General features: G+C 38.6%; 1 protein-coding gene across 1 annotated transcript in view; it reads right to left on the bottom strand.

Moving 5' to 3' along the window:
* Nucleotides 1–3,159: 3,159 nt before the first annotated feature.
* PAXBP1 (PAX3 and PAX7 binding protein 1) overlaps nucleotides 3,160–26,706 on the bottom strand; it is a gene marked incomplete at its 5' end in the record, with an annotated part of 25,444 nt that continues 1,897 nt past the window's right edge. Inside the window, 16 exons of the mRNA XM_026044953.1 lie at nucleotides 3,160–4,496; nucleotides 6,344–6,498; nucleotides 6,909–7,055; nucleotides 8,474–8,540; nucleotides 8,819–8,895; nucleotides 9,565–9,686; nucleotides 9,834–9,978; nucleotides 11,846–12,045; nucleotides 14,319–14,434; nucleotides 14,796–14,895; nucleotides 17,258–17,381; nucleotides 22,158–22,347; nucleotides 23,266–23,486; nucleotides 24,053–24,156; nucleotides 24,805–25,026; nucleotides 26,407–26,583. Coding sequence (XP_025900738.1) covers nucleotides 4,379–4,496; nucleotides 6,344–6,498; nucleotides 6,909–7,055; nucleotides 8,474–8,540; nucleotides 8,819–8,895; nucleotides 9,565–9,686; nucleotides 9,834–9,978; nucleotides 11,846–12,045; nucleotides 14,319–14,434; nucleotides 14,796–14,895; nucleotides 17,258–17,381; nucleotides 22,158–22,347; nucleotides 23,266–23,486; nucleotides 24,053–24,156; nucleotides 24,805–25,026; nucleotides 26,407–26,583 — 2,285 coding nt within the window. The remainder of the gene's footprint in view (nucleotides 4,497–6,343; nucleotides 6,499–6,908; nucleotides 7,056–8,473; nucleotides 8,541–8,818; nucleotides 8,896–9,564; nucleotides 9,687–9,833; nucleotides 9,979–11,845; nucleotides 12,046–14,318; nucleotides 14,435–14,795; nucleotides 14,896–17,257; nucleotides 17,382–22,157; nucleotides 22,348–23,265; nucleotides 23,487–24,052; nucleotides 24,157–24,804; nucleotides 25,027–26,406; nucleotides 26,584–26,706) is intronic.

Raw genomic sequence — 26,706 nt, 5'->3', positions numbered from 1 at the left:
GACAAGAAGGATGTAGTGACCAAAGCTGGGCCACCTTTCATTTCAGAGTGTAGAGGAGGCCTTTTCATAGTTGAATAAGCTCTTATCTCATCTGCTTAGGGGCTAAGTTCCAGCTGAGTGCAGCATGCTATCAAAGCAGCAAAGCAGAGCAAGTATTTGTGATGCGAGACAGCACTTACGCTCTGTGTAGTTGAACATCTTCATCTGCCCATTATGGCAACCCTAGTAGAAACATTCCATAGGTAAGTCAAAGTACAGTATTAAAAACAAAAAAAACAGGGTTTTTTAAATTAGTAGAGTGCCTTATTCTGAATAGCTTATTACAGCTTATGCGGAAGACATCTTGAGTGCTGATAGCWGACTGTGACATGACACATACTTTGAAAGTATCTCTAACATAGCATATTACAAAAGCCATACACCACCTCACAGCTTCAAGCACAAATCTCCCCTCCATCAGTTTGTGTATTTAGCATTCTCTCCAAGCAGTTTTTGTAGAATAACTGAGGGAGAACTGAAAGCAGAACAGGATATGTGCAAACTTTACAGAAAGGTTGGAGGAGGAGGAAATATGAATCATATTTGTATATCTGCAYATTTTTTCTCCCACGAACTTCTCCATTTCAAATTTTAGCCACTTTCACTTTGTTTCCCTTTATGGTAAAGGGTAAGGTTTTTCTTTCACTTCAGATAACCTTTAGGGCACTCCTTAGGAAAATCTTACATACCTGTAATAATTCTATGATGTATTCCCTTGCTCATCAAAATCTCAGAACGACATTTTACTTGCAATRTATTCAACATGAAATATTTCCTGCCCCAGACACCGGTAATTACTGCTAAACAGATTGCTAGACTCTCTCACAATACTGAGTGAAAATAAGATTGTCACGTTCCCTAGTAGGTTAGCAGTCTCACATGAGCTTACATTGCCATCTAGTACGTCTGTGTATAACATGTCATAATTGTTAACTTCGATTTTCAACAGCAAGATGCACACAGCCACCTGCAGAAGGAACTTTAATGCAGTTGCCCTTAGRTTATACTTCAGCCCARAAACWGTTAYACAACTTKGACTAAAGATCATTATACAAAGTAYGACTGCTTTGCTACTAAGATTTAATTTGGGTCAAGAAATAAAGTAGAAGTGGAATTTGTAAATATAATTTGGTAACATTATTTATGTAAAGCCTCTAAGTACCTATGCACTTCTGGCCATTCATACAGTGGAAGGGTGCTACTTTGCCCAGAGCAGAAAGTCAGATTATTTATCAGCCACCAGCACATTCTGGCAGTTTCTGTATGATCTTCCTCAAGTTCAACGTACTGCAAGGGGGAGGGAGAAACATCCTAAGCATGGAAGGACACAGATGCCATAGTCCATCCTCCTTCTACTACAGCGATGCCAATGGTAAGAGCTGCTGTTCCACAACACTTAATTAAGAAAAAGACTACAATCTACTTAAGGGGAAGGAAAAAAAAAAAAAAAGCCTGCAGCTATATAATGAGGTTAGAAGGAAGATTCTCTTCATCCCTCCCTTATAATCCTAGCCATGATCTGAACTGGAAAAAGAAATAYTCCTGTTTTTAAAAACAAGATTTAACAAAGCTCTCAGCTAGCCCGAGCTACACTGGGAGGGCCTATCTCTAGATACTAGAGTTACAAACCTGCCCTCTAAGTGCTGAACAGCACATTCACACCATCAGAAGGAAAGCAAAGTCTGAGATGAACATCACTGGCCTGAACCTGCAGCTTTTCCCCTGCTCCAGTGACGGCCAGAAGGCAAATGTGTGGAATGATTCATTACAAAGTGCTCTTCCGAGACAGGCAATAAAGAGCTTGAACGAACTGGATTTGCAGAACAAAGGGGAGGGCCCAGTCCAGGGCACTGGGGTGCTGGCAGGGAGCAGAGCAAGCAGAGGGCACGTGCAGAGCAGATGGGTTATTGCAGGGCTGCAGCACCAGGCACCTGCTCCTGCAGATGCACCTGGCACGGAGCAGGCTCCAACCCTCTCCTGGTGCTTTCCAGCCACCTATCACCCAACAAAGCTTTATTCCCTGCCCCCTCTTTCAATGCCATAACTGAAAATCCAAGCTTTGACCCACACACACAGATCAAGTATTTTCTTTTCTCCCTAGTGAGGAGAACGTGGAGCTGCCAACTGGCCATATAAGTAGCAGTTGTAATTCTGGATATGAAGAAAAAAAAAAAAAGACAGGGCACGGGGCATTTAGGAATTGCTCAGCTGTTCGGAAAAAGATCCACATTAACTCACTGGAGTCAACATGCACATTCATGCTCACAGATGCAAAAGGCGAGACAAGTTATTTGGTTTTTGGAGCTATTTACATTTAGCTGAAGGCATTCTGTCGTATAAAATACCCCAACAGCAACAAAGTGCATTTTGGTGCCCACTTGGATAACCAGCCTCATGGTGGCTCAGGCTGTAGAAGCGCATGTGTGTATCTTATTTATTGCAACCACTGTGCACTGTGCCAGGGGCTTTGTTCTTTATTTTGCATGTTTCTGTTGATTAAAATAAAAGGGAGGGAGGGTGTGAAAAAAGGGGAAGGAACATTTCTCACACCAAACCTTCCTGCTTGCCCCAAGCATACAAATTAGATTTGGGAGCTCTTTAGTTAAATAGTCTTTTGGAAATGCTAGTCCCATGGTCTTTGTCTTCTTTAGCCTAGCAAAAATACTAAAAATGAACAACCAAAAAAAAAAATAAAATAAAATAAAATTTGAGCACAAGAGGTCAAATCAGTTAATAAATACATGTATCTCAACCATACAACTACCACTGCAAGAAGCTCTTAAAACATCAACTCCTCTTTCGGTAGGCATTTGGGAATTCCAGAGTCTATTCCCCCCTGCAGTAAAGACTATTTTTGCTTCCTCCAAAATCTACACAGTAAAGACTGTTCTTACATAAAGAAGAAAAAAAAAAAAAGTCAGCTGGCATATGCATCTTTTGCCTGAAGAARTGAAGTTTACCAGATCATACCACACTAGCTCCTTGACAGACAAGTTTATTGAAACATTTTTTAAAAGCAGATATTCTGAATATTCCATCAATCCCAACAGATCAGAGAAAAACAACTGTTCAGCGTCCAGATGAAGTGTGCATGTTACAAATTGTACATTTTTCATATACTCATTTATACCACATGACATGAGCATAAAATACAATGATTCTTATGCCATTTCAGTATGCCAATTTATTGCTACAGTTCCCAAAGAAGTAGGGCACACCTGGAAATAGATCTCAATCCAAGGTTACTACAGCCGTTACTAATCCTTGGACCACCCCAAGATCACATCACTAGTATTCAATGTAAACCAGCTCATGTATTTAAAGGGCTTTCATTTTAATTTACAGCTAAATTAAGCATTTTGTAAGACTGTATTCTTAGTTATACCTCCTGTTAAGTACATTATTTGAAGTATTTACTACAATATAAATACTTCAGATCACAGGAGACAACATTTTCCTTCATTTCGCTTGACATCTTTAGCTAAACCAATCAGATGAACAGGTCCCAAGGAAAAAAAGGTGCAGGAGCAGTAAATTTCACCCAGTTGCGCAGGGAATTAAGGTCCAGAGCCCATAYGTGACATATTATCCGTCCAAAACGGAAGGCAGTTTGAGCTCAGCAGGTGCTGTCATGTATCCTTGCACAGTAATCACAAGGTCTTATTGTGAGCCAGTGTTGAACAAGCCTTTAGAGTACTGATTTGGGTCCTCTTCTCCGGTCTGGCCCCAAGAACAGATCCGAGAGCTCCACATTCTGAATGCAAATCAAACTTYAGCTGTTCCCACCTGAGCCCAGCACAAACACTTTTTAAAGGTCAGATGCCATTTGAAAGTCTACAATTTAGGTCAAACAATTTTCACATATAAATACGTTTTGCCAGCCCTTTTGACCAATAATATGATCATTTCATTGTCAAAATGAGGATTTTTTTTTTTAAGCAAATGAAAAGCTTATTTCAACAGTAAAAGATCTCTATATCCAGTGTGAAAGTAACATGGTGGTATAAATATATGCATTCATTGTATTACACATAACATATTATACACATTCCAGTTAACCATGGAACAATTAGAGTAGATGACTACTAGTCAAGGGTACAAAGTGGTTCTGTAAACAAGATTTTGAGAAACTTTGAGGAAAGTCTGATTTTGGGAAAGATGATAATCTTGGGTTTCTGTTTTTAATTTCAAAGAAACCTTTTTTAAGGATGCTGTATATAAGAATGCACTTTGTATTAAAACAAGGATCAATACTTTACAGTTTAAGAAACTTTACATATGTACATAAATTACACATCAGGAATGGTTTTAAAGCTCAAAATGAGTTGTCAGAAAAGTTCTATTTCCCTTCTATTAAAATCTTTAACTCTTTTACATTGTGATCATTTGCAACTGCCACAGCGTGATCCAGTGCTCGGATACTTGCTAGAAGCTTTATTATCTGCTTTATGTTCTCCCTAAATAAGAGGAAAGGGAAAAGTCAAGACAAGAACTAAACAACACTGAACCTGTATCACTATTTTAACAATCTCCTTTCTTCCCCAAAACCATGAGTATGAATGGATAAAACAAACTGGTTTCAGATAGTTTCACATTACCTTCCATCCTACTTGCTTAATAGTAGTACAAAAAGTTAGATTATCAACTTTATGCACCAAATTGTCTTATATATTATATATGTATATATTATATATATCTATATAAAATCTAAAAGCAGTACAGTCTAAAGAAAAACATTTGGATTAGTTAAGGCATTTAAATCACAGCTACTGACCAGTAATTTTTGTTTTTACCCTCCCCACCCCCAAAAAGTCAAGCACAAAAATATTTTCGTGCATGCCTTAAAAAGGTAAGAAGTCTGCCACACAAAATGCATTTTAATTCAGGTGATTTAAGTAGCTTGGAGTGAACAAACTGCTTGGGGAGAGGGACATGGGGGTTGTCTGAACTTTCTAAGCTCCCAAGAACGTTTTTATATCTTAAAGGGACATCAGAGATTAAATTTAAATCTCTCAGACAATACTAGAGGTCAAAAATTCATGTTAAAAGTGAAACTGATTCTTAAAAAGAAAAAAAAAAATCCTACAACTTTGAGAAATTAACCTCAGTCCTCTCTGCAGAAGTCAATGCGTTTGTTAAGACAGAACTGTATGACTTTCACATGAATAGACACAACATCTTTCAGTTATTCAGTGCTGTATTTCTGTCGCAGACTCACTTCATCTGCTTAGTGGGGGCAATGAGAGAAGACTTATTAAATGCATGGAAATAGCAGGAATCAAAGAATCACAGAATGGTTGAGGCTGAAGGGGAGGAATTTAGAAAACAGAAATTATACCAAAAATCACTAAAGAAAAGTATTAATTTGCTATTAAACTTCCAATACAAAAGTTCTACCAAGTTTTGGGAGACAAGTTCAACTGGCAAAGAGAGTTCTTTCCTATTCAGAAACTGGCTATGAAAACAGGAGATAAAGTTTAATCTCTACTGGACTCTCTCTGAAGTCTTTTAATGGATTCCYATCCCAGACTAGACCAGGCATTTTGGTTTCAGAAAGAAAGGAGGAAAGGGTCTACTCTGGATTTGGATCATATGGGGAAATTTAAATTGTTACATGACATTAAATTGGTATGTGACATTATGATTATATAGTGCAGACACTTGGGAGTGGATAAAAAGAAGTTTCAGCATGATCTGGTGTGGCACAAAGCCCTGCTTCTCTGAGAACTGGATATGCTAAACTGGAAAGTAATTCTCCTAACAGATAAATGTCCAACAATATAGTAACTGGGAGAGGGGAAGGGGGGGGGGGGGGGGGAAGAAGGATTTTTGAGTTATTCACTGTACCAGAAAAAAAGGCCTTAATCAAGATTTATGATCATTATGTCATGTTTCAAGGAAAAATTCTTTCTCTTCATGTGAGAAGTAAAAAGACTCTCAGACGACAGAAAACAAGATAAGTCTAAATAGGACTTTCATATAGTATTATTTCAAAAGCATAAATTACAATCCAGAATTCATTATGCAGGAATGAACAACAGGCTCAGAGGATGGAGTCCAAAAAGTAAAAAATTCTCCAGAATCAAGGAGTAGTATAAAATGTATTTTGAATATCTGGTAATTTCGAGCAGCTGCTGTTCACCACCACCGTACAAACCACCATCTATCACACCATAACAACATCAAGACTGGATTCAAAGAAAACTGATGGATCTGCAGTAGCACGGAGATATTTACCGACGTGTGCCCACATCAGCCAAGCACCTCAAAGCACAAGAAACGCAGCTGCGTTAATATAAATTACCTTGCATTTCTTTTCTCTACATCAGAGCAACCAATGCTGTTTCTATAAATTGTGTCAGCCAGGTGAACAAGGTATCTACAGAAGTTTTCCAGCTGAGAAATTGTCTTGTCTCCTTTTAGATTAGCAAACCACTGTTTAGGAAAGCAAGCAATGACCTAGACATAACATAAAAAAAGAAGAATTTTTTTTTTTTTTAAATTAACCAACATTGTTAAAAAAAATCAACATAATTTGGGAAATCTGCCAAGTGAAACTGCAGTGACAAGGCCCAATTAAGTGAAACTGCAAAGAACTTCTGACAAAAATACGGCAATCCAAAATTCAATTGGTAAAAACACTAAAATATACACTGTGCCTACACTATCTACAGACAGCAACGAGGGAAGGTTTGTTTTTTAGTTGACCTCTTAATTTTATTTATTATCCGATTTTTCATTGACATTGCAATATCAAAGCCAGGACCGCCTGAATTTCAAGACTGTCCTCAAGTTTAAACTACACTTCTCCATCAACTGCAACTTCCAAATTAAAAAGTATTTTCATTATTTTGTTCATTTTCACTTACACTTTGTGCTTTCTTAATGCTGTCATCGCCATACTCAGAATTCTGAAAAGCCATAAGAATGTATCTATTTAGCAGACCATCTATTGACAGTTCCTGGAGAGTTTTGTTCGAAAGGATTCCACACCACTGGAGAAAGTTTCCTAATAACTGAAGATGCAATACAGGGGAAAAATAAGCATTAAAAGCGTATGGACAAACAATACTCTAAAGAACCACGGAATGGTTGAGGTTGGAAGGGCCCTCAAAAGATCATCTAATCCAACCTCCCTGCTCCAGCAGGGACACCCTGAGCACAGGGTGGCATCCAGGCAGGTGCTGAAGATCTCCAGGGAAGGAGACTCCACARCCTCCCTGGGCAGCCTGTGCCAGGGCTCTGTCAAAAGCCTCRAATGCATCAGTACGGCCAAGGTCAGCAAGGGAAAGGTGCCTTTTGATAGCTTCAAAACCACTCAGAACGCAAGAAGGAGCAGTATCGAGTGGGAGAAGTTCCCACAAGAGACACCGTTGCTGCCGGCGCGGCTCCGGCCCCGCTCCAAGGACAGAGCGGCCAGGAGCCCCTGAGGAAGCAGCAAAGCCAACGCCGGCCTCGCCAGCCTCCGCATGTGCTCTTTGCTCTGCTGCAGGGGACCTGCTAGCACAAGGCGGCCGAGTTCTAACGTTTCTTCAAAATAAAACAGGGACAGCAGCTTGAGGAGTTGTGAACCACCCTGGCTCCCACAGACAGGGCCAGAGGCGGGCGATATCACTCCTAAAAATCAGCATTTTAATAAATGAGCTTCAAGTACTTTTTGCTCTAAGAGAAAGTTCATTTTTGAGTGGAAAAAAAGAASAGCAAGTACTTCAAGGAAATGAGGTGATCCAAAGCTACTAGGAGTGCAATCTCTCTCACTGCTGTAATCTTGTATAGAAAATTCCAGACAGTTTTATTTGCAGGATCACAGAGGTCAGCAGCATMATCCCTCACTGCTCTCAAACCCTCCCTTTTCTAATCTCTCATTTCCCCAAAACTACAAAAGCTTTAGTTTCCTGCACACCTTTGGAAACTCGGTAGTACGCATTACACAYGTGCAGGCTTTCTCTTCCACACCCGTTGTTTCAAGGAGACCAGAATTACAACTGCTCTCACATTTTACAAAGTAACTACTTYTACAAAAACAGGCACAAATCTGCCTTTTTATCCCAGTTATTATTATGAGGTTTTTCACACGATTAAAAAGAAGTAAACAAACCAAGTTCTCTCATTCCCACACAAGTGAACTAAAAGCACCACACATTTTATTTTGACAAACACAATGACATCCTTTCAAAAAAGGAAAGCCCTGGGTTGCCGAGTAAAGCCACAGTACGCAATTTAAAAGGCTCTGCTTCCATCTGGCAAAGGCTTTTAAAGCCTTCAGACTTTGTTATTAAAGGCTAAGAATCCTACCTGTTCTTTCTGAGAATTCTGCAGCTCTTTCTATTAAAGTTAGGACAAAACTCCATCTGCCATCTTCCAAAAATATGAAGAATATTTTGTTGCTACACTGTTCAGGTCAAAACTCTACCAGATCTATTTACTGACTTACCTTAACAGAAGACCAAAACTGACGTTGGAAAAACAAATATGGGCCGGAGTTCTTGTTTTCTAAGATGCTGGAAAGCAAGAGATTTCTTTAATGAGCAACCAAGAGCTCTTCTGTCTCAAGTTTGCTGCCTTCCTCCTTCCCACACACACATTTCTATAAATACTCCATTCCTCCGCTCAGCCAATCCCTGCTTAATGCTCACAGCACAGCGATGACACAGCTCCTTTATCCAGACAGTGAAACATATAAAAGTATGGGAGAAAAAAAMCCCTAAAACCTATGGAAAAAAAGGCACTGACCTGCAAATAAACAAATCTAATACAATATTTAAAAAAGCAAACTTACTTTTTTGGATATAATGGCATGAATACATCATCATCAAGTGTTCTCCTCATTCGCAGCAACAATGCYTTTAGAAGCATCTGAAATAGATGAATTTCTATGAAATTTCCAGTGCACTACSTAATAGTTAGCCACGGAAATTTTGATTTTAAAAGCAACAAAAATTCATTCATGACTACCAGCAAAATGATTAAATACTTAAGCAAAATATTACAGAAATCTGTAATGATTACAAATTAGAGTTGAACTTTCACACTTTCAATAAAAATCCCAAAAACTCAATTAACTACTGTGAAATCCTAGCTTAGTCATTTTAACCTTCAGCTAACTTCCCCCTGCCCCACGCTTTGGCCCCATCTCTTGTTATTCTAAGAGCCCCACATTTGTGGGCACTGCATTTGGCACTGCACTCGAGCTTGCGGTGCAAGTACTGACAAGCAAATTTTGACAACAGATTTGGAGAGCTTACAAAGATCCCCAAAAGAAAGTTTTAACCACCTCAGCTGACCTTTAAAAGCAAATCACARACTGCACCTTAGTAGCACTCCTCCCTTCATCTCTACCCTAATTTTGGGGCAGGCTTCACTGACCAAGTTCCTCCTCCTATTTTAATGCTGTTACCCARCTCTGTGCAACTAGCCAGCATTATATCAAACAGCAAACTTCTTGATTCCCACCACATATGCCATGTTTTGCAGTATAGCGTCTTACCAGATATATTCACATTCCTTAATTCATCCCACACTTACTTGTGTATTTTTGTTTTCAGCATTCACCACTGAAGGGTATCCATCTACTAATTTTTGCACCATTGCTACCATCCTAGATGTTTGTGTTGTAGAAAAAGGATCCCATATATTTTCAGAAATCACTGCAAGAGATTAAAGGATTATCCAGCTCAGAAACAGGCAGCAAGGCAGTCAGATACACAACAATCGAGAATTTACAAACCAGCAAAATCTAAAACCATAAACAAGCACTTAAAATAAAAGCCTTAAACAAAAAMCCCAAAGGATACCTGTTAACTTAGGGAGAATTACTCTCTCCACAATGGTAGGTAATAGCGAAATATCAGCATCATCTTTTTCTTGCTCTTGTTCTTCACAGCCATAAAACAGCAGCGATTCAAACCACAACATAGTCTCAAAATCTCGACACTTGCCCTAATAAAGTGAATTGGAGAAGAGGTCAAAATCTAAACCAGTAATTGGAAGTCAATAAGTTAAAATAAAATAAAACTTGCTGGAGCTCCAGAAGTATGATATACCACCTGACTAGAAAAAAATTGCTTTACAATTGTCTACAGTGCTCCAGCTAGGTAAGCTGTATTTGAGCACAGTAACCATTTGAAAATCCARTCCTTTTCCTGTAAGCGTCAGGTATTCACCTACACATGGACCAAAGGAATCAGGTATGAGGACGGGCAAGTCAGTTCACCTCCTGCCTTGGCTCCCCCACTCCTGAAGCGGTGCTGTTTCCTTCAGAAAGGCAGGCAAGCCCAGTTCCTGACAAGGGAATGGAGAAATGATTCTTTTCCCCAACCAAAACCTGGCTTTGCATGGGTTGCAAGGTTAATTTTCCACAGATCAGGCAAATATGCCAATTCATCCTGCAACTGCACAATCACTAGTACAGTGGAAATGGCAGAAACAGGACTTTTTTGGACAGTTGTTGCCCTGAAGATTTTAACTTCTAATTATACACAAGCCAAACAAGAGCACACAGATTAAGGGGAAAATGAGAAATACATAGACTGCTTACATTACACAATTATGTTTTTCTGGACTTAAAGGTCTTTTGAATCTTGTATTTTTTTCTGGCTTAACAAGATGCTTAGAGACAGTAACAGACAATGCAGAAACAGCAGCAAAAACTGTAAGATTTAGGAATTCAATACCTTGTCTCCAACTAACTTAAGCTGATTTTGCAAGCCTGGAAACTCACATGAAAGTAAAACAGGGAGAACAGAGTATTCACAAAATACACATTAAAAAGCAGACTGAAGTTGAATGAGGTCACCTTTTACAGGCTGCCCCTCATTTAGGCAGGGTAAATACCCTGAATGTCCTCAAAAGACTCTTACTTCCCGCCCTCTGCGGTCGGAGCAGAAGACTGCCTTCTACAAATACTCCTTGTGACTGAGAAAACACACCTCTGAAGAAAGGAGAGGACCAGTCATTTGAAACAAGCCGAGATATACAGATAAGCTTAGCTTTGAAAGTGGACAGAGCCCATCTGGCTCATTAGTCTAGTTGTCTAACAAAATAGGGTCTCGTGGCTTGACCCACCTTCTCCCAGCCCCCAGTAACAAGTAAATTCCTACAAGTACTGTGAAAATAAGCTACTGACTGGAGTCAAAACAGCCTCCCTTCACCTGGAGGGCTTTCACTGCTAGGAAGAACTTGGGAGTCGAGTGACCTGAACTGTTTGTCCCAAGGCTGCTCACACCAGCACATACACAGGCTGGCCAACAAACTCGTGCCAGGGGTGCTGGGTTGCAGTTGTGCTGCTTCTCCCAGGCTCCCTACTTAATAACTGGGCAACAAGTGCTATGAGAGGGCTTAAACTGTCAGGCAAAGACCTAGAGAGGGCAAACAGGCAGGCGAGAGAGGCAAGGGTGCATTGTGCAGAAACGTGGGTCATAAGYCACCAAAAGAACCAGCTTCTTAGTTCCACTTCATCTGAAGAAACATCTCCAGAATCCCTGATTTCAATTATTTTTTAAACCTAAATGTAATATTGAAGAATCTGCTTGGCTTTTTGGTCTATAGTATTCCCTGAAAAAGCTCCTTTATGTGCTGAGTTTAACTCTGGCCTGTTAGGAATCAGAGGGGAAAAAAAAAAAAATCATTAGGAACAACAGCCCAGAAACCCATCAGAAAGGCACATACATGTCTGCTACAAGCTGCATGCCTAGAACATGCCCTTGGGAAAAGGACACGTCAAAGGTACAATTCCCTTTGTGCTGCAGAAGCGTGAAAGGACTACAATAGAAAAGCTGACGTGAAAGTTGCTTGCACAGGGGCTTACCTCCAGCGGAGTCCAGATAAGCAGCTGAAGTCTGATTAAAGGGTTGAACAGCTTCGGTAAACAGAGGCCAATATAAGCATCCTTGTAAGAAGCAAAGTACTTTGAACGCCAAGCTTCAAACTGTGACTTAATACAATCAATTGAATAAAAGCTTTCCAAAACATCTTCAAAAACTTTACTGGACTCCTTTAATATACGATCTGGTGAGGGGAAGAAAGTCATGGCAGTAAGTTAATTATCTTTTTTCTCTATAGTACCTTTCAGGACAGACTTTGAAACTGAACAGCATAAACKTCAACTGTTGTCAATGTAAAAAAGAAGTTTTATTTCAAAGATTTCAATTCTGCCTCAAGTATAAAAGATAATAAAAATATGAGCACATAGGTACTACCTGGTATACTGTTTTATTACAAGCCCTGCTTTAAACACCTTATACAATGATTACCAGTCTTGCAACAAGAAAACAGAGTGGGTTTAACTTCAAAGCTGGCCTTGTGCTTTGGGTGGGAGTTTGGAACAGGAGGAAGGACCTCCMTGCAGGTTCCTTCCAACCCACGTTATTCTGTAACTTTGTTCATCCAAGGGCAGCATCTCTGAGCCAGGCTGAGTGAATAAGCACAACAGACAAAAAGCRGTCCTGGTAAAAATCACACTAAGCTGCTGAACACATGACATTAGGACATAGCAACCATGGCAATCCCTTATCATATTTGCTGTATTTTAACATAATTACTTTTTTTTGGTGATCCATTTTTTTCACGTATTAATTTGTCTCAGTTACCTAGGTATTGTTTTCCTCTCGYCTTTTTTATTCTCCAGGGTTAGTTYTATCRTAGCCAGTCRCTTCTTGCCATGGCCACACAGTTCTAAATGCTAAGTGACAGCAGTTACCTGCACATAACTAACATTAAAAYACCCACCACACTGAGGGAGCGTTATGCAATACAAACAATTTCCACACTGGGGTCTAGAAGAGATGCTCAGTCTACAAAAGACTCAGCAGGTCTAAGATGCACCCTGCTGTCCCATATAGCTCACCACTGATTATGGCTATGGCAAGAGCTATGGATGATAAATGAAAGCTTTATAAATATAATACTTATTCAAAATTTGACAATGCTCTTACAGAAAGCGTTCATGTACACAGAAAAAACAATTTGGCCACACTAAATTTTCCATCTTTATCATTTATCTTATTGAAGTTTATTATAGCACCTAACAACTCTGAATAGATGCTTTATTTGTTAAAATAGCTCTTTACTTGCATCCACAGTTTTCGTGCATTGACCAGCTAAAGAGATGCAAAATATTTGCCCTTTTGAAGGATTCACCTGCTTGACAATTCATCAAAATGCTTCTCTTCATCTGCTCAGAGTTTGTTCCTCTACCACCAGCTCCAGCACTGGGTTCAGCATTCTTGTCTCTGGTAAGACYGATTTACTTACTTTAAACCTATCCGATTGCTTAATTTCTCTTAAGCTCTCCCTCCGAGAGATAAAAGRGTATTCTTAGAGCTCCAAATATTTTGATTCTGGTTATAAAATCCCCACTTACTTTCTGCTTTCCTTTTCCTAGTTGAAGAGTCCAGAGTGTTTCATGTCTCCACACAGACATACAAACCAACCTACCGATGCATTTCTCTGTGCTCCCCCTTTTCTGCACTTGCCCTAATCTAAATAAGCTCCCCTAGYGAGAGATGGTAATAATGCTGCTGAGGTTCAAGACGAGAAGGTAACAGGATTACTGTGGCTGCTTTCGCAGTAACCTCTAGTCTTCTCTTTTCCTTTTACCTGCCACTGTCCAAGCTGACTGTTTTATCAGACTATCTGCACTACACACACACACACGCCCTCAAGATTCTTGCAATTCCCTCAGTGCTCAAGAGGCATTAGCTTAATTTACAACCCCATTCATTGCATAACTACAGTAAAAGTTACTTTGAGCAAACTGGTCATAAAACTGCAGATGAATTTAAAATCTGCCAGCACTACAAGATCTTTCTGCAATGTTTTATAGTCAACTTTGTTAACTTTAGCAAAGTTTGACAGACTATAACCAGAATCTATTAAAACTTTGYCAATGGAATTTTGCATAACCATCTAGAAATGCATAATGTATTTCCTCACAAGCAACAAAAGTTTCTAAACTCTTCAAAATTCTACATGTAAAGCAAAATAATGTGTCAGCATATAACCAATTGTCAGCAGATTTCTGGAGAATGATCAAGCATGTTCCAAACCTGCAGCATGTTCCAACTCACTACAGATGGAAGATTTAGTTAGCTGCAAACTGCACAGGGGACTGGCATAAAGGAATACTTTGATGACCCTGCTGATTCTGCCAGAAACAATTTCTTTCACCAAAATATAGTAAAACATGTATGTGGGGCTACTTCTGAACTGCTTTTTTTTTTTTTAAAAAAAAAGCTAAATTTTCTATAGTTTACTACATAAGCCCCAGTGATTTTTCTAACCTCGCTCCATATTGAAGTTTGTAATATCCGTTGAGGTTTCCTCATCATCGCTCGAAAGGCCTTCAAGGTGATCAGCCATCTTCCCAGTTTGCTCCCTTGCTTGCCTGCGACGGGCTCTGAGAAGACAAAACAGCACGAAACAGCTATTAGATCTACTCCTGAGCAGCGAAGAGCCTTGCCTAAGCTTGTCCTAACTTCGAATGTAAGGAGTAAGAGCAGCTTTCTCTATTTTGTTATCTCAAAAAGGTGAAGGAAGAAGACAGAAGAGACCACATGGATACTGAACGGGTTTGTTCTAKTCTCTTTCAGTGATTCTAACAAGCGTTATTTAAAACGGCCAACCCTTTCGTGCACTTAAATGAGGTGGGGTTATTCAGGAAATGCCCTGCAAGGCAGCTTCAGTATTTCCTTCCTTCCCTGCTGTTTCTGTTTTGTAAGCTCTCCCAAAAAAGCAGACAAGAAATCTGAGCACTCTACCTTCTAGCCTCTCTTTCCGCAGTCCGCCGCTTCACTTGTTCTTGATAGAGCACTCTGTCTCGTCCAAAAGAATCCAGATTTGGTGCCATCAGTGCCTTATCTGCAAAAATATATCAATGAAAATTAAAAAGCTTATCTACGATTATATAATGTGTTATAGGCAGTTTCATAAGAGCCCTTTATCTATGCAAAATTATGAAGTAATGAACTTGAAACTTGAAGTAGAAACTCAAGGTTTTCAAAAAGATGAGCCCTGAAGTCTGAATTCAGAAGTCTAGAGGTTAAAAGAGGAAGTAATGGAGGTTGGAAAAATCTCCACTTGAAGTCAATCTCGAGACCGCTGTCACCATACTTCCCTCTTGTCCCTCTCATAGCAGTGTTCAACCATTTAAAGTCAACAGTTTCAGTAAATACTACCTAAACTGATTAGTCGAAGAAAAAAAAAAATATGCTGCTCACATAAGCATGTAGAGCATWTATGTATTTTAAAAACAAAGTGAACAAAAAAATAAGAAGGCAGAGAAGAGTGACCAGAGATAAAAGTGATATGATATTTCAGAGTTCTATTCATACAGTATCCCTCACTGAAATAAAGTTTGTATTCTTTAGATTACCAAAAATTTCAGATGCATCTTATCTACTAGAAGATCAGCCTCTCCTCTCTCCCTTTCAGACAGTCATTCAGTAATAAGCCATTCTGACTACAGAAAATATAGCTGATCAGTGAAAATGATTAGAGATCAGCAAGCAGGCCTAAAGACATTTCCAAATCATCCTTTTTTTTTGGTAAATTCTTAAAAGTGGAWTAAGTATTAGCCAGTACTTAAATCCACCCATTAAAATCTAGTTTAAAAAGCTTAAATAAAACATTTAAAACGTAAATAAAAGTTTAAATAAAATCCTACCCAAATTACAGGAGTATATTTACATGTACTAAACTGATTTACAAAACCACCATAAAAAAGGTTAAAAACAACAGGAAAAAAAAAAAAGTATTTTAGTTCCATAAAAGCAATACTAACATGTTTGGACAAGTGATGACTTTCATCCATAAGTTAATTTAAAAAAAAAAAAAAAAAAAAATTCTTCTCAAAACCAAACCCCCCTCTTTGAAAAAAAAAAAGTAAGGAAACATTGGCAGGCAACTTTATATGCACTTCTAGCCCTCAGCAATGTTCTGACACGTTGCATCAAAAGCAGATTGCCTGTCTGCAACAAACATCAAATGCAGCCTGGCACCTATGCCCAGGTTAGGGCACAGCTGAACTGAACTATTTCCAGAGAGAATCTGTTCTCTGGGCTCCCCGATAGACAGGTAAGATCTGCCCTTAAAACCCAACCTTAACCCTGGCTTTGATTCCTACCCCAGTCACATTCCTGTCCCATAATAGTCCATTTAAGCTTCTTTGAAGGAACTGCTTACAATGCACTGGCTTCTGGTCCTCACAACAGTGTTTTATGGTAAAACTGAAAGGGCTACACATAATGCCTGGGGCTCCAAATAAGCCCTAAAAGAAGCACTGATGCTGACCACTCTTGTAAAGCAATGACCAGCTCTGATGCCCTAAAGCTTTCACATAACATCAGTAAATTTATAAAACTTTGCACTAGGAAACAGCTAGTATTATTGGATTTCATGTCAGCAATAGCAGAAAGAAATCCATTTTTAAAAGCTGAAGKTTCTTAAAATTCTCTAAAATTGAAAGGACTAATATTAGAGACATTTTGACTCATCATTTAATGCTCAACTATCTGCTCCTCCTCAAAGGAGTGCACATTTTCATCCAAATTACTCTTGACACTACTTTTGACATTTTTTCAGAGTTTTTACACACCAGACTGATCACCACACACACACCCCCCCCACCCAAACAAAATTCCTCTGTCTCCACACTCACAATAAAAGGCTATTTTAGTGCGCCGATTTTAAAAAATATTTCAGACATCAGRTTCCTTCCTATCGTTAAAAAAAGCCTCTTCCAGATCCTTAAATTAAACAGCCAAGTGTCTGAAATGATATACTTACGCTGCCTACAGAATAACATAGACAATAACTCTCTAGCACAATTCTTCATGGCTTTCTATAAGAGCTGCAGATGTTATAGGCAATTTACCAAATAAACTAGGTCAAAATAAAGGTTCTGACATAAGCAGAAAACCTGGAGTTTTTCTCTGCTCCAACTACGACCACAACCACCATTACCACTACTCATATTTTGAGCGCTGAGAAAGAGAAAATATAGTTAAGATTGACAGAAAGGTGAAATGAAGTCAGAGTTAGAGTAGCTTTGAGTTTAAAACCAAACAGAYTAGAGAACGTTTAATCTAAACTCGCTTCTACCCATCTCAAGAGCAAGGCCAAGCTTTAAGAGTGTCATACTTTAACATTCACATTTACATTAAGCCATCCTAAGTAAACAAGGTTGTTTAATGAATAATAAAAACCTTCAAGATGGACTGACTTGAATGGCTTGAAAACTCCGAAGATTCATCTTTAATATCATCTTGTCGTCTTTGGACAAGGCGGGAAGCTCGCTGTTTGTACAGCTGGTGCATTGCGGACTCAAGCTCGTTAATCAGAGGCACCTGTGAAAATACAACACACTCCGTAACATCAAGTCCTTTGGGGGCTCAGTTTTCTGGGGTCCCGTCCTACTCCAAAGCATAACGCTGGCACTGTACTCCTAACAGCAAAAACTCTTTTCTTCTACTCATTCGTATCGTTTGGACCAGTAAATATTTCAACTGGAAGGACAAGCATGCACTTAACAGCGTGGGTAGCTCTCAACAGCAGCAGTCGAGTTCCTAAAGTAACTGTTTCAGAGACTGGAAAATGTAATTTCAAGCACTCTGTGATTTCCTGAGTGCACTCAAATATTGTGTCAGGCTAATACTTACAATTCACAGACCTCATTATTTCCACTCTATTTTTAAACCAGGTGCTAGCAATATTCTGTTAGTTTAATATGAAAACAACTCGACTGTATGTGGTGGGGAAAAAACAAGGCATCAATCTATCCCCCTGAAGCCAATGGGTATTATCTTGCTACAACACTTATTAGCACATGTTGAAAGGTTATTGAAGTACCTGATGGCATAATGTGCTTATGCACCTGTTCTACTAAATTTCCTCTAATCAAATGATTAATCTAAGCAAAGTTTTCCTCTAATCCAACATTAAAATCAAAACTGTAAAGTTCCTCTGAGTTAAGCATTAGGAATAAACTTTGAAACATACAGACCTAACTTAAAATCAGATCTGCTATCCATTATTATTAGCATTTTAACTGGATGAAATTTCAATAGGAACTGTAACAAAAAATGTCCTATAGCAATTGGAAGTTTCTGGAGATTAGTAGATTCACTGCTCACTTTTGTAGATTCATTTCTTGGGACAAGTTGAAGTTAGATTACAAATATTTAAACGTAACACAGAACTTTTCATTTAACTCTTAATTTGGAAAGGCCAAATCCTGCAATGATGCTGTGTCCTCCTTACCTCCAAGGATACGTTTAGTCATCAGTCTTCAACTTTTTAACTCAAATATTCATTCTTGCCTACTATCCAAGACTACTTTTTTTYTCTTTTACAAACAAATAAATAAATAAATTGTTTACTGGTCCAATTTAGAACATGTTATCAGTAATTTATAATAAAGATTCCCCTTTCGCAAAATTTAAAATTATGASATTAACGCTGCAGTGCCATTTCAGCTATGCCAGAATGATATACACATCAGAGGAGACATTAAAAGCAAGAATTATTAGTTCTTTGGGGTATAAGTTGGATCACAAGGGGGAAGAAAAAAAGAAAAAAGAAAACAAGAAAGAGAACTCCATACCAACTCCATTTTTTTTTTTTTTGAGAAAGAAGAGGGAGTAGAGGAAGACGAAAGGGAAGACTCCAAAGTTGGAAGTCTAAATTAAGATTTTAAGGCAGATTTGAAAACAGATTTAGTCAAACAACATTMGTTTTACTGTACTTTGTCACAGAAAATAGTTTCTTCTTGTAAACGTCTAAAGAGAACTCTAAAATTGAGAAGTCAAAACATTTTTTGAAATAACTCCTCGATTTCTTTTCCTGTAATCATCCCAAGTTTCTTTCTAGAATTGCCTCAGCAGTAAAAGTATGTATTCAGATAGCTAGATCTACTCAAAAAACATTTTCCATTTTCCACCTAAGAAACTTGGAAGTTATTCTTTTACAGTCGTTACCACGATTGATGAGTGACTGACAATTTCACTACCTCCTGTGAAGACACAGCCTTCGTTCATTCACTGCTTTGTTTAGTCAATACTTTAAACTTGGTGATTTTTTCTATCTTTCTTCCAAAGTAAACAGTACAAGAGAAAAAAATGCAAAGGTTTCAGAACATTTAGACTACAAAGTACATTAATCTACAATTCCTTGCACTCTGTTTGAAGGATTGCTATTGCAGATAGAGTGACAAATTATCCAACCATTTTACCAAAGGTAGGCTAAGAAAATTTTAGTATTCCTCTCTTGAATATTCTTAGATTCAAAAGGTAAAGACACTTCTACCAATTTTTAGCCTTTTCAGAAAGTATATTYTGGACCATATTTATTTGTGAAGGAACAAAGCAAGCACCCTCTATTCCACCAATTTTATAATTTATGAGAAGAAAAAAAAAAAAAGATTTGATATTTCTATTGCCAGACTTTAAAATCTAGATAAAAAAGGCAGCTGTTTCACAGTACTCTCCACTGCACCTTAGCAATAAGCAATACATGTCAAAGGTTCAGTGGCTCTTCRAAACAGAGGACAAAACTGTTTTCTTTTTGGCAGGGGGAAGGACACGGAGGGCTAACGTGTTGAAGAGGTAGAGGAATAAGGTGGGGGTGYAAGAAAAGCCCACTTTGCAGTAACATTCTCTGCTCCAGAACTGTCGACAGACACAGAGAGAGAGCCTAGGTGAGGGAGCGTTGTGACAGCACCAGGGCTTGCTCAGCTGAGCACTTCAGCATCACGTCACTATCAGTGCAAACCGGACTAACAACACGGTCTAGACCAGGACTAATACAACACAGAAAAGGCATCACATGGGGGAAGGTCCTATTTTATATACATATATAATAAGCGATTTTTTTTCTTTTAATGCATACATACACTATAATGCAAACATTCACATATATAAATATATATAAAKATTTAAAGCAAGGGTMTGTGTGGGATTACATATAGMCACACAGACACTTGCTTTAACTGCAAAGTAGCCAGCAGCACAGGTCCTACAAAAGGTTGAAGGTAATTTACCTCTATAGGAAGGTTCTCTTCCTGCTGTATTTTATTACTCTATTTAAAAAAATGAAGTGTTTGTTAATTTTATTCCCCTTCCCTCCCTAAAGGAAAAAACAAAACGCCAAACCAAAAAACAACCAGCACCRAGCCAAGAAACAATCCTGCTGTGTCCTGTGGGCTACTGTGGTTTTGAATTTCACAGTATTTTCATCCTGCTGAAAGTACTGAATTACAAAATAGACGACGTGACCAAAGGACTGAGGAATACATAGGATGCTATAGTTAAGAGGAAGGCTGCAGTTAAACTGACTACATTCCAGCCTAATCCTGCAGCTCACTGTGCACAAAGGAACTTCAGCAACACTCAGCCAAAGCAAGTAGAACTCTGACCACCTTTAAGAAGCACTAAACTGATCAAAAGCACGTAAGGAAACTTCACAGGACTGGCACTTGGGGTATTTTTGGAAGGAACGTAATATCCTCAGAAAAACAGCCACCCAGAACGCAAAGGCACATTTTAAGAACGCAATTTAGCTGCTGATAACTTAACACATTGGCTTGTTAAGCTGTTCCATCATGGCTAGAACTGATTTCCCAGGATAGCTAAATAGGCCTCTGTCAAAGACCTTCTATACCTTCGTACAATATTAGTAAGAAACTTGCTTGGTTTAGATAAAAGACTAGAGGGCTTGGTTTACATCCGAAATTGTGTTTTCCAAAACAACTGGTTTAAACAAAATATTTTTAGCAAGACTGCAGACAGTCATACAGACAACACCCATGCACAGCCTACATTTACCACAACAGAAATCTAACAAAAAGCACTTAAACAAACAAAAAAMCCCACAAACACTGAATAGAGATATCGATATTTCACTTGTCTTCCAAAACATAAAATAATCTAAAAAGCAAAAATATGAAGTTCTCTTTAAATAAGAGCTTAAGTATCTGAGCAAGCAGCACTGATGGGAGTAGCAAAGAAGTCACCTTTATTCTCCACGATTAGCTAGCACCAACACAGGCTCAGCAATGCTGCTTTTTCCATGAGCAGCATTTGTCAGAGCTAATCAATGAGCTGGTAATCAACCGCTCCACGCTTCCACAGGTTTGTTTATGGCTGATGGTGACTCTCTAGTTTAGAAGGTTGAAGATGAGCACTTCCAAGGCCATTAATATTGGACAGCTACTGTATCACTGACTGTGATCACTGTATCAGAATGCTTCTATTTTCATTTTCCTCACTAACAAGTGAAGTGATGGAGAATATCGACTTTCATTATTTACCTCCCTTAACTCTCACAATTAATGTAATAAAGAAAACAGAGGAATCGTCTATCCTGCTAAATGAATTTTTAACTTTTTGTAATGTTATTATATTTACCATATTTTAATAGTTCATTTAACTATTTACATCAAGCTAAGTAATTAAATCATAATGAACAGCAGAAGAAAGAGTGACTAAGTTTTCAAGTTAGAAATACACAGGAGGACTGTACCACACAGAAAGTGTATGCTTAAGTGTGGCCGGCTTCAGCCAGCAACACTAGTTTTAGAATTAGTGTTCAGAACTAGTTTGGTTTGTACCAAAGTACTAACCAAATGTGAAATTGTTTGGCAGAAGGAAGTTTACAATATCACACAAAATATGAATCTTTGTTGCCATGTTTATAAGCTGTTTCGGAAACTAGCAGTCTTAGAATTTTGCTTTTTTTTTTTTTTTTGGCTAGTTATTTGTTATCCTGATAGCCAACGTGCAGAAGGCAGAATCTGAGTGAAGTTAGAGTGCCACATCATCTACCATATTGCTAGAGATAGATAAACTAAAAACATTTTCAGGCCATAAAAAGCCAGTATTATGTTCCAACAGAAAATACAGCAGTGATTGGTGTTATTGAATAATAGATCTTACTTTGATAGCCAACTGAGCCTGATGAAAAGTTGTCTTTTTAACACTTGAATAACCAAACCTTTAGAAGAAAATGTTCTCAGGGGACTTTTTCAAAAGGAAGGTGTGTTGTTTGGCATGTACTACAATTCCCTAGGGTTTTTTTTTTTTTTTTTTTTTTTTTGAAAAAGAAGATGAATGTTTTTGCATCCTTACCTTTTCACTGAAACACTCAAGCAAGTCTTGGACATACCCTCGCATTTCTTGCAAAAACTTATACTGTTCACCAATACCCCCAGAAGACCCTTCTAATCTCTCAATTGCCTTGGTAGAGTCCTCCCGGCTTTGCTGGTGTTTCTCGTATTGCTGCCGATTAGCTCTGTGCAATTCTTTCATAGAGTCCAACCTGAGGGACAACGAATAAATACCAAGTTTACATCCAAAAGTCTATGTTTCAGATTGTTGAGACATTAAACATGCATTGCAAGATCCAGGGAAGTATTTTATAGACATTCTCTAACTTAAGCTTGCTGCTTTCTCCGCTCTCTACCTAAATAGCAAGGCTAATGGCCTAAATTAATTAGCTAGGCAGTGCAATGTACTCAGCTTAGCCAACTCCTAGAACCTTCACGCGAACTGAAAGCACTTAGAACACTGCAGAACTGTCCCTAAAGGGAAAAGCAAGGAGTTTTACAGTACACCTACCAAAATAAGTATACAAACTGGAACTCACATAGAGCTAACCTTTCTCCTCTAGCAACTTGCTGACTAACAAAGTCTGTAAGGCTACAAGGGGCATACAAACCAATTCTGAGGACAGGTAAAGGGCAAGTTGTTCTTTAGAAATGTTTTCTCCCTGCAGTTGGGCTGTGCATTCAACAGGACCCTTCTCATACCTGACAAGCAGATTACAATGTTTAACGTCCCAAGTTGCTTAGACTAAAATCTAAATTCTTTATCTACTCAGAAGTACCTGATTTACAGCTTAATAAAATGTTACTTGACAAGCTAAGACCTCACTGGCCTTTCAATTCTTGACTATAAGATTGTGCAGTGTCCAGAAGATGCAACTCAGACCTGTCTTCAACAAGATCAATGGCCACATATTTAAAGCTTCACTTCCAGAGAAGCAATCCGAGGAGATTTTCAAACAAAATGTCAATGTCATCTTCATTTTTTTGTTTTTGTTTTTTGGTTAATGGATGTGCCAGTCAGAACTTCTCCAGCGATGAAACTCTGCATTTGCTCACCGACACTAAGAGGTGCCTGAGGAACAGAAAGCTAGGGGACAGGTCTTTAAGTCTAGAAAGATGGTCTGTCCTACCTGTCTTTAAGCTGTTTCTTTACCAAATCAATAGTAACAGGAGTCATCTCATTACTGGGAGTTTTGAAAGGAACCGTATTATCTGTTTTTTGAGACTTGGCTTCCGATGATCCATAGGCAGCGTAAGTGTATGGAATGCCGTACGATGAACCATAGGACAGTGTCTGGTAAGTGTTCTGGTAGTACAGATTATTCACTTCAGCAGGCTGACTTGGTTGAACCTATAGAGAGGTGGCATGTGATCACACTGTATATAACTCCAAAGGGAAAAAAAAGTTATTTTAGTTCACATAAACCTTGCAAAATGAAAAACGTAGGCAGATATATATTAATGTAATTGTCAAAATAACTAAAATGAAGTGTAGAGACATATGGCAGAAGCTGGTACAACTTCCAGCTCTATGTTTATGCTGCAACACCAGGAACAGCCAARAAGCATATGCTGTTACAGCACAGACTCTATAAACACACTGCTAAGCRAGAACAAAAGTCTTTTCAAAGTGGCATTATTCTAGCTCTACTCTAACCTCCAAATAAGTGCTAGTTAACAGCACAAAAGTGATCAATACCTAATTTACCTAATTTACCTAATACTCTTTATAAAGAAAAAAGAAACAAATATTGCCAGACACTTAAAATATGAACTCTCACTTCATTCTGAAGACTATCAGAAATTCCACACCAAACATCTCGAGTGRAACTGCCTCTGTAAACTAGACAAGTTCGCAATGGATTCAGCCAACATACACGAAAACAGAACAGGAATGGTTCACAACCAGATACGTGCCTGAGGTATGTTGATTCCTTTCCGTATCTGTTCCTGCTCCCATCTGCTGAGCTCTTCATCCTGCTCCCCTGCCCCCAGGGCTTCATCATCACTTCCCTCAATACCTGAGCCCGAGTAAAAGAAAGAGGTAACAAGGAGATAATACATTCACAGGAAGGGCCATGCTGAAAGTCTTGCTCCATTGGGAACATGGAGTTCAGCGCATTCTCCCTCGCTCTTCACAAAGGACTAAGGACACGACTCCAAAGTATTTTCATGGATGGTTCTTTTCAAGGATCTAATGGACATACTTGCAGTCAACTGTTAGTAAAGCTCTCTAACGCTATAAAAACCTAGATCTTCAAAATCCTTTTCTTGAAGATTTTACCTGCTTGCCAGCAAGCAGAATGCTACCCTGAAGAATAAATGCTCTTCTGACAACTATATACACTTCGTAAAAAAAGATAAATACAGGACCAATACTTATTACATCATAGTTGCTCCTAAGTGCAAATTCAGCTAGGATTTTGTGCAGCTGTGTGTTTCTTAGCATGGGAATCTAGTTTATGCACTTTTTTTTAAACAAACAAATCTTTATGCAGTACTTAAAAGAAAAAAAAGATTTACATCTGAGAAGCACTACACAGGTTATGATCCTGACATATTTTGTTGTGTGAAAAATGCACTCTGTAACAACATTGACAGGGAGCGCTTGCAGTGAAACAATGTGAATATTTATCAGCTGTGCAATGGTCCTTCTGAAAAGATTTTACCTATTTCCTCAGCAATCTTTTGCCTTTGGGATTTTTCCTTCACCGTAAAAACTATCCTCCTCTTCTCATCATCATCTTCATCATCACTGGCATCATTTTCGTCTTCTCGAACAAGGCGGCTTTTACCTGGTTCACTGTCAACAGGGGTAAAGTCTCCAAGTTCACGAGCCATTTGACGCTTTTTCCTAGCGGCGTGAATAAAAGCAGCATCTGGAATTTCTCCTGGAGACAGATGTTTGCACAGGTAAACAACCACTGCAACCAAGCAGGTATTATGACTCCTCWTCACTCATCTCTGCCACCCTACTACCTCTTCTTCCTAAGCAGCAAAGACTCTGGCAGACAGATACATCTTCAAGCAAGCTATAAGCTACACATGCAACATTTCAGACCTGTAACTCTCCAAGGTAGGATTCTCCCCAAAACAGCTTTCTCTGCTTCCATCAGCTCCATAGGCCTAATGTCCCTACAGAAAATATGCCCAAGAAGAGGAAGCCCTTTCCAGGGACCRACTACTGCAAGGGGAGGAAATATTAAGGCTTTTGCTGTGCCACTCCTTGATCTGATACTGCTCCTGACTCTTAGTTATACATGGGGAAGAGGGGGAGCTGTTTAAAAAAAGAAAAAAAAAAAACCATCCCCCCGCCCCCCCCCAAAACGAGGGCCATTTCAGTAAGTGACAATAACTCAGAGATCAAAGGACACCAAACAGGACAAAGATAATAGAAGATGATAGCACAGTTGAGGAAAAATAAGAAGAGCAGGCCTAAAAAACTGCCAACATTGCTAGTAAAAAAAAATGCAGCATGCCTATATCCTTCACAGGATGCTCCCTCCCACCCAGCACATAATTTTTTAAAGTATCGGTAATTTTTACCATTACTTTGATTAGGTACATACAAAAGACTGAAGTTCATATTCTCTTCACACTTCAAATGACATGCCTTTGGAGGCAAATGATTTATCTTTAGAGATAAAATTAGGAACATACTGCACTACTTTTGAATTGCCCTCGCAAAAAGAGGGGAAAAAAAGCTGGGAGCCAACTAGAGAAATTTTCTTTCTCRTACTACTAAATTTTCCTGAAGTACAGGCATGCAGAGGAAGTTTGTATTCGGGCAGCAGAGTACCACATAGTCAGATATCAAGTAGTTAAACTACCTAAAAAATATAATAATAAAAAAATTAAAGTTATTGTTTTGGCCTGCGGGCTTGATAAGAACTGCATTAGCCAGAATGAAGTATGAAATATCTGAGGTCCCTTTCAGACCTGTAACTGAGACATTCAAACAGAAGACAAAGTTTTAATTGAAAGCAATTAAAATTCCCATYGAGTAACCTAATTTGATCACAAATTCTGTTAGCTTATCAAGTTGAGAAATAAATTCCCRGCTTTGACATGAAGATTAGAGCATTCTGCACCGCAGCATTTTCTCCCATGAGACAGTAAAATTGAGCAGCTTTGGAAAATGGCATTTTCCTGAATTCTCAGATGCAGGCCTTATTGCTAACAAACATTTCTTAATCCCTCAAATATACCAACCTGATGTAACTGCTGGCTAAGGCATTTCTCAATATATCAGACATATTACAATARCCCACCTGGTCGGAGAACATTTAGTGACGACAGAGCACTTGAAAATGCCCCACCAGCTTTTGGTTTTTCTTCTTCCTTCTCACTTTCAACTTCCATTTCTTCTTCACCTTGTTCAATGTTTGCAGTCCCATCTTCTTGATTTATATCCTTGATCAGTCCTGCTTTTTCTAGAGGTGGTTCAACTGTTAAGACAAAGTCCACCTTTCACTCTCATTGGAAAAGGCCAGTGAAAAGCATCTTTTTAATATCAAACAACTCAAAGTGAAAAAAAAAAAATAGTAAATGCTAATTTCACTGGCCACGGA

Source organism: Nothoprocta perdicaria, unplaced genomic scaffold (assembly GCF_003342845.1).
Source record: "Nothoprocta perdicaria isolate Ctin4 unplaced genomic scaffold, notPer1 scaffold_391, whole genome shotgun sequence".
NCBI classification, from domain to species: domain Eukaryota; kingdom Metazoa; phylum Chordata; class Aves; order Tinamiformes; family Tinamidae; genus Nothoprocta; species Nothoprocta perdicaria.
The sequence above is the reverse complement of the archived record's forward strand: the minus strand, read 5'-3'. Positions and strand labels throughout refer to the sequence as shown.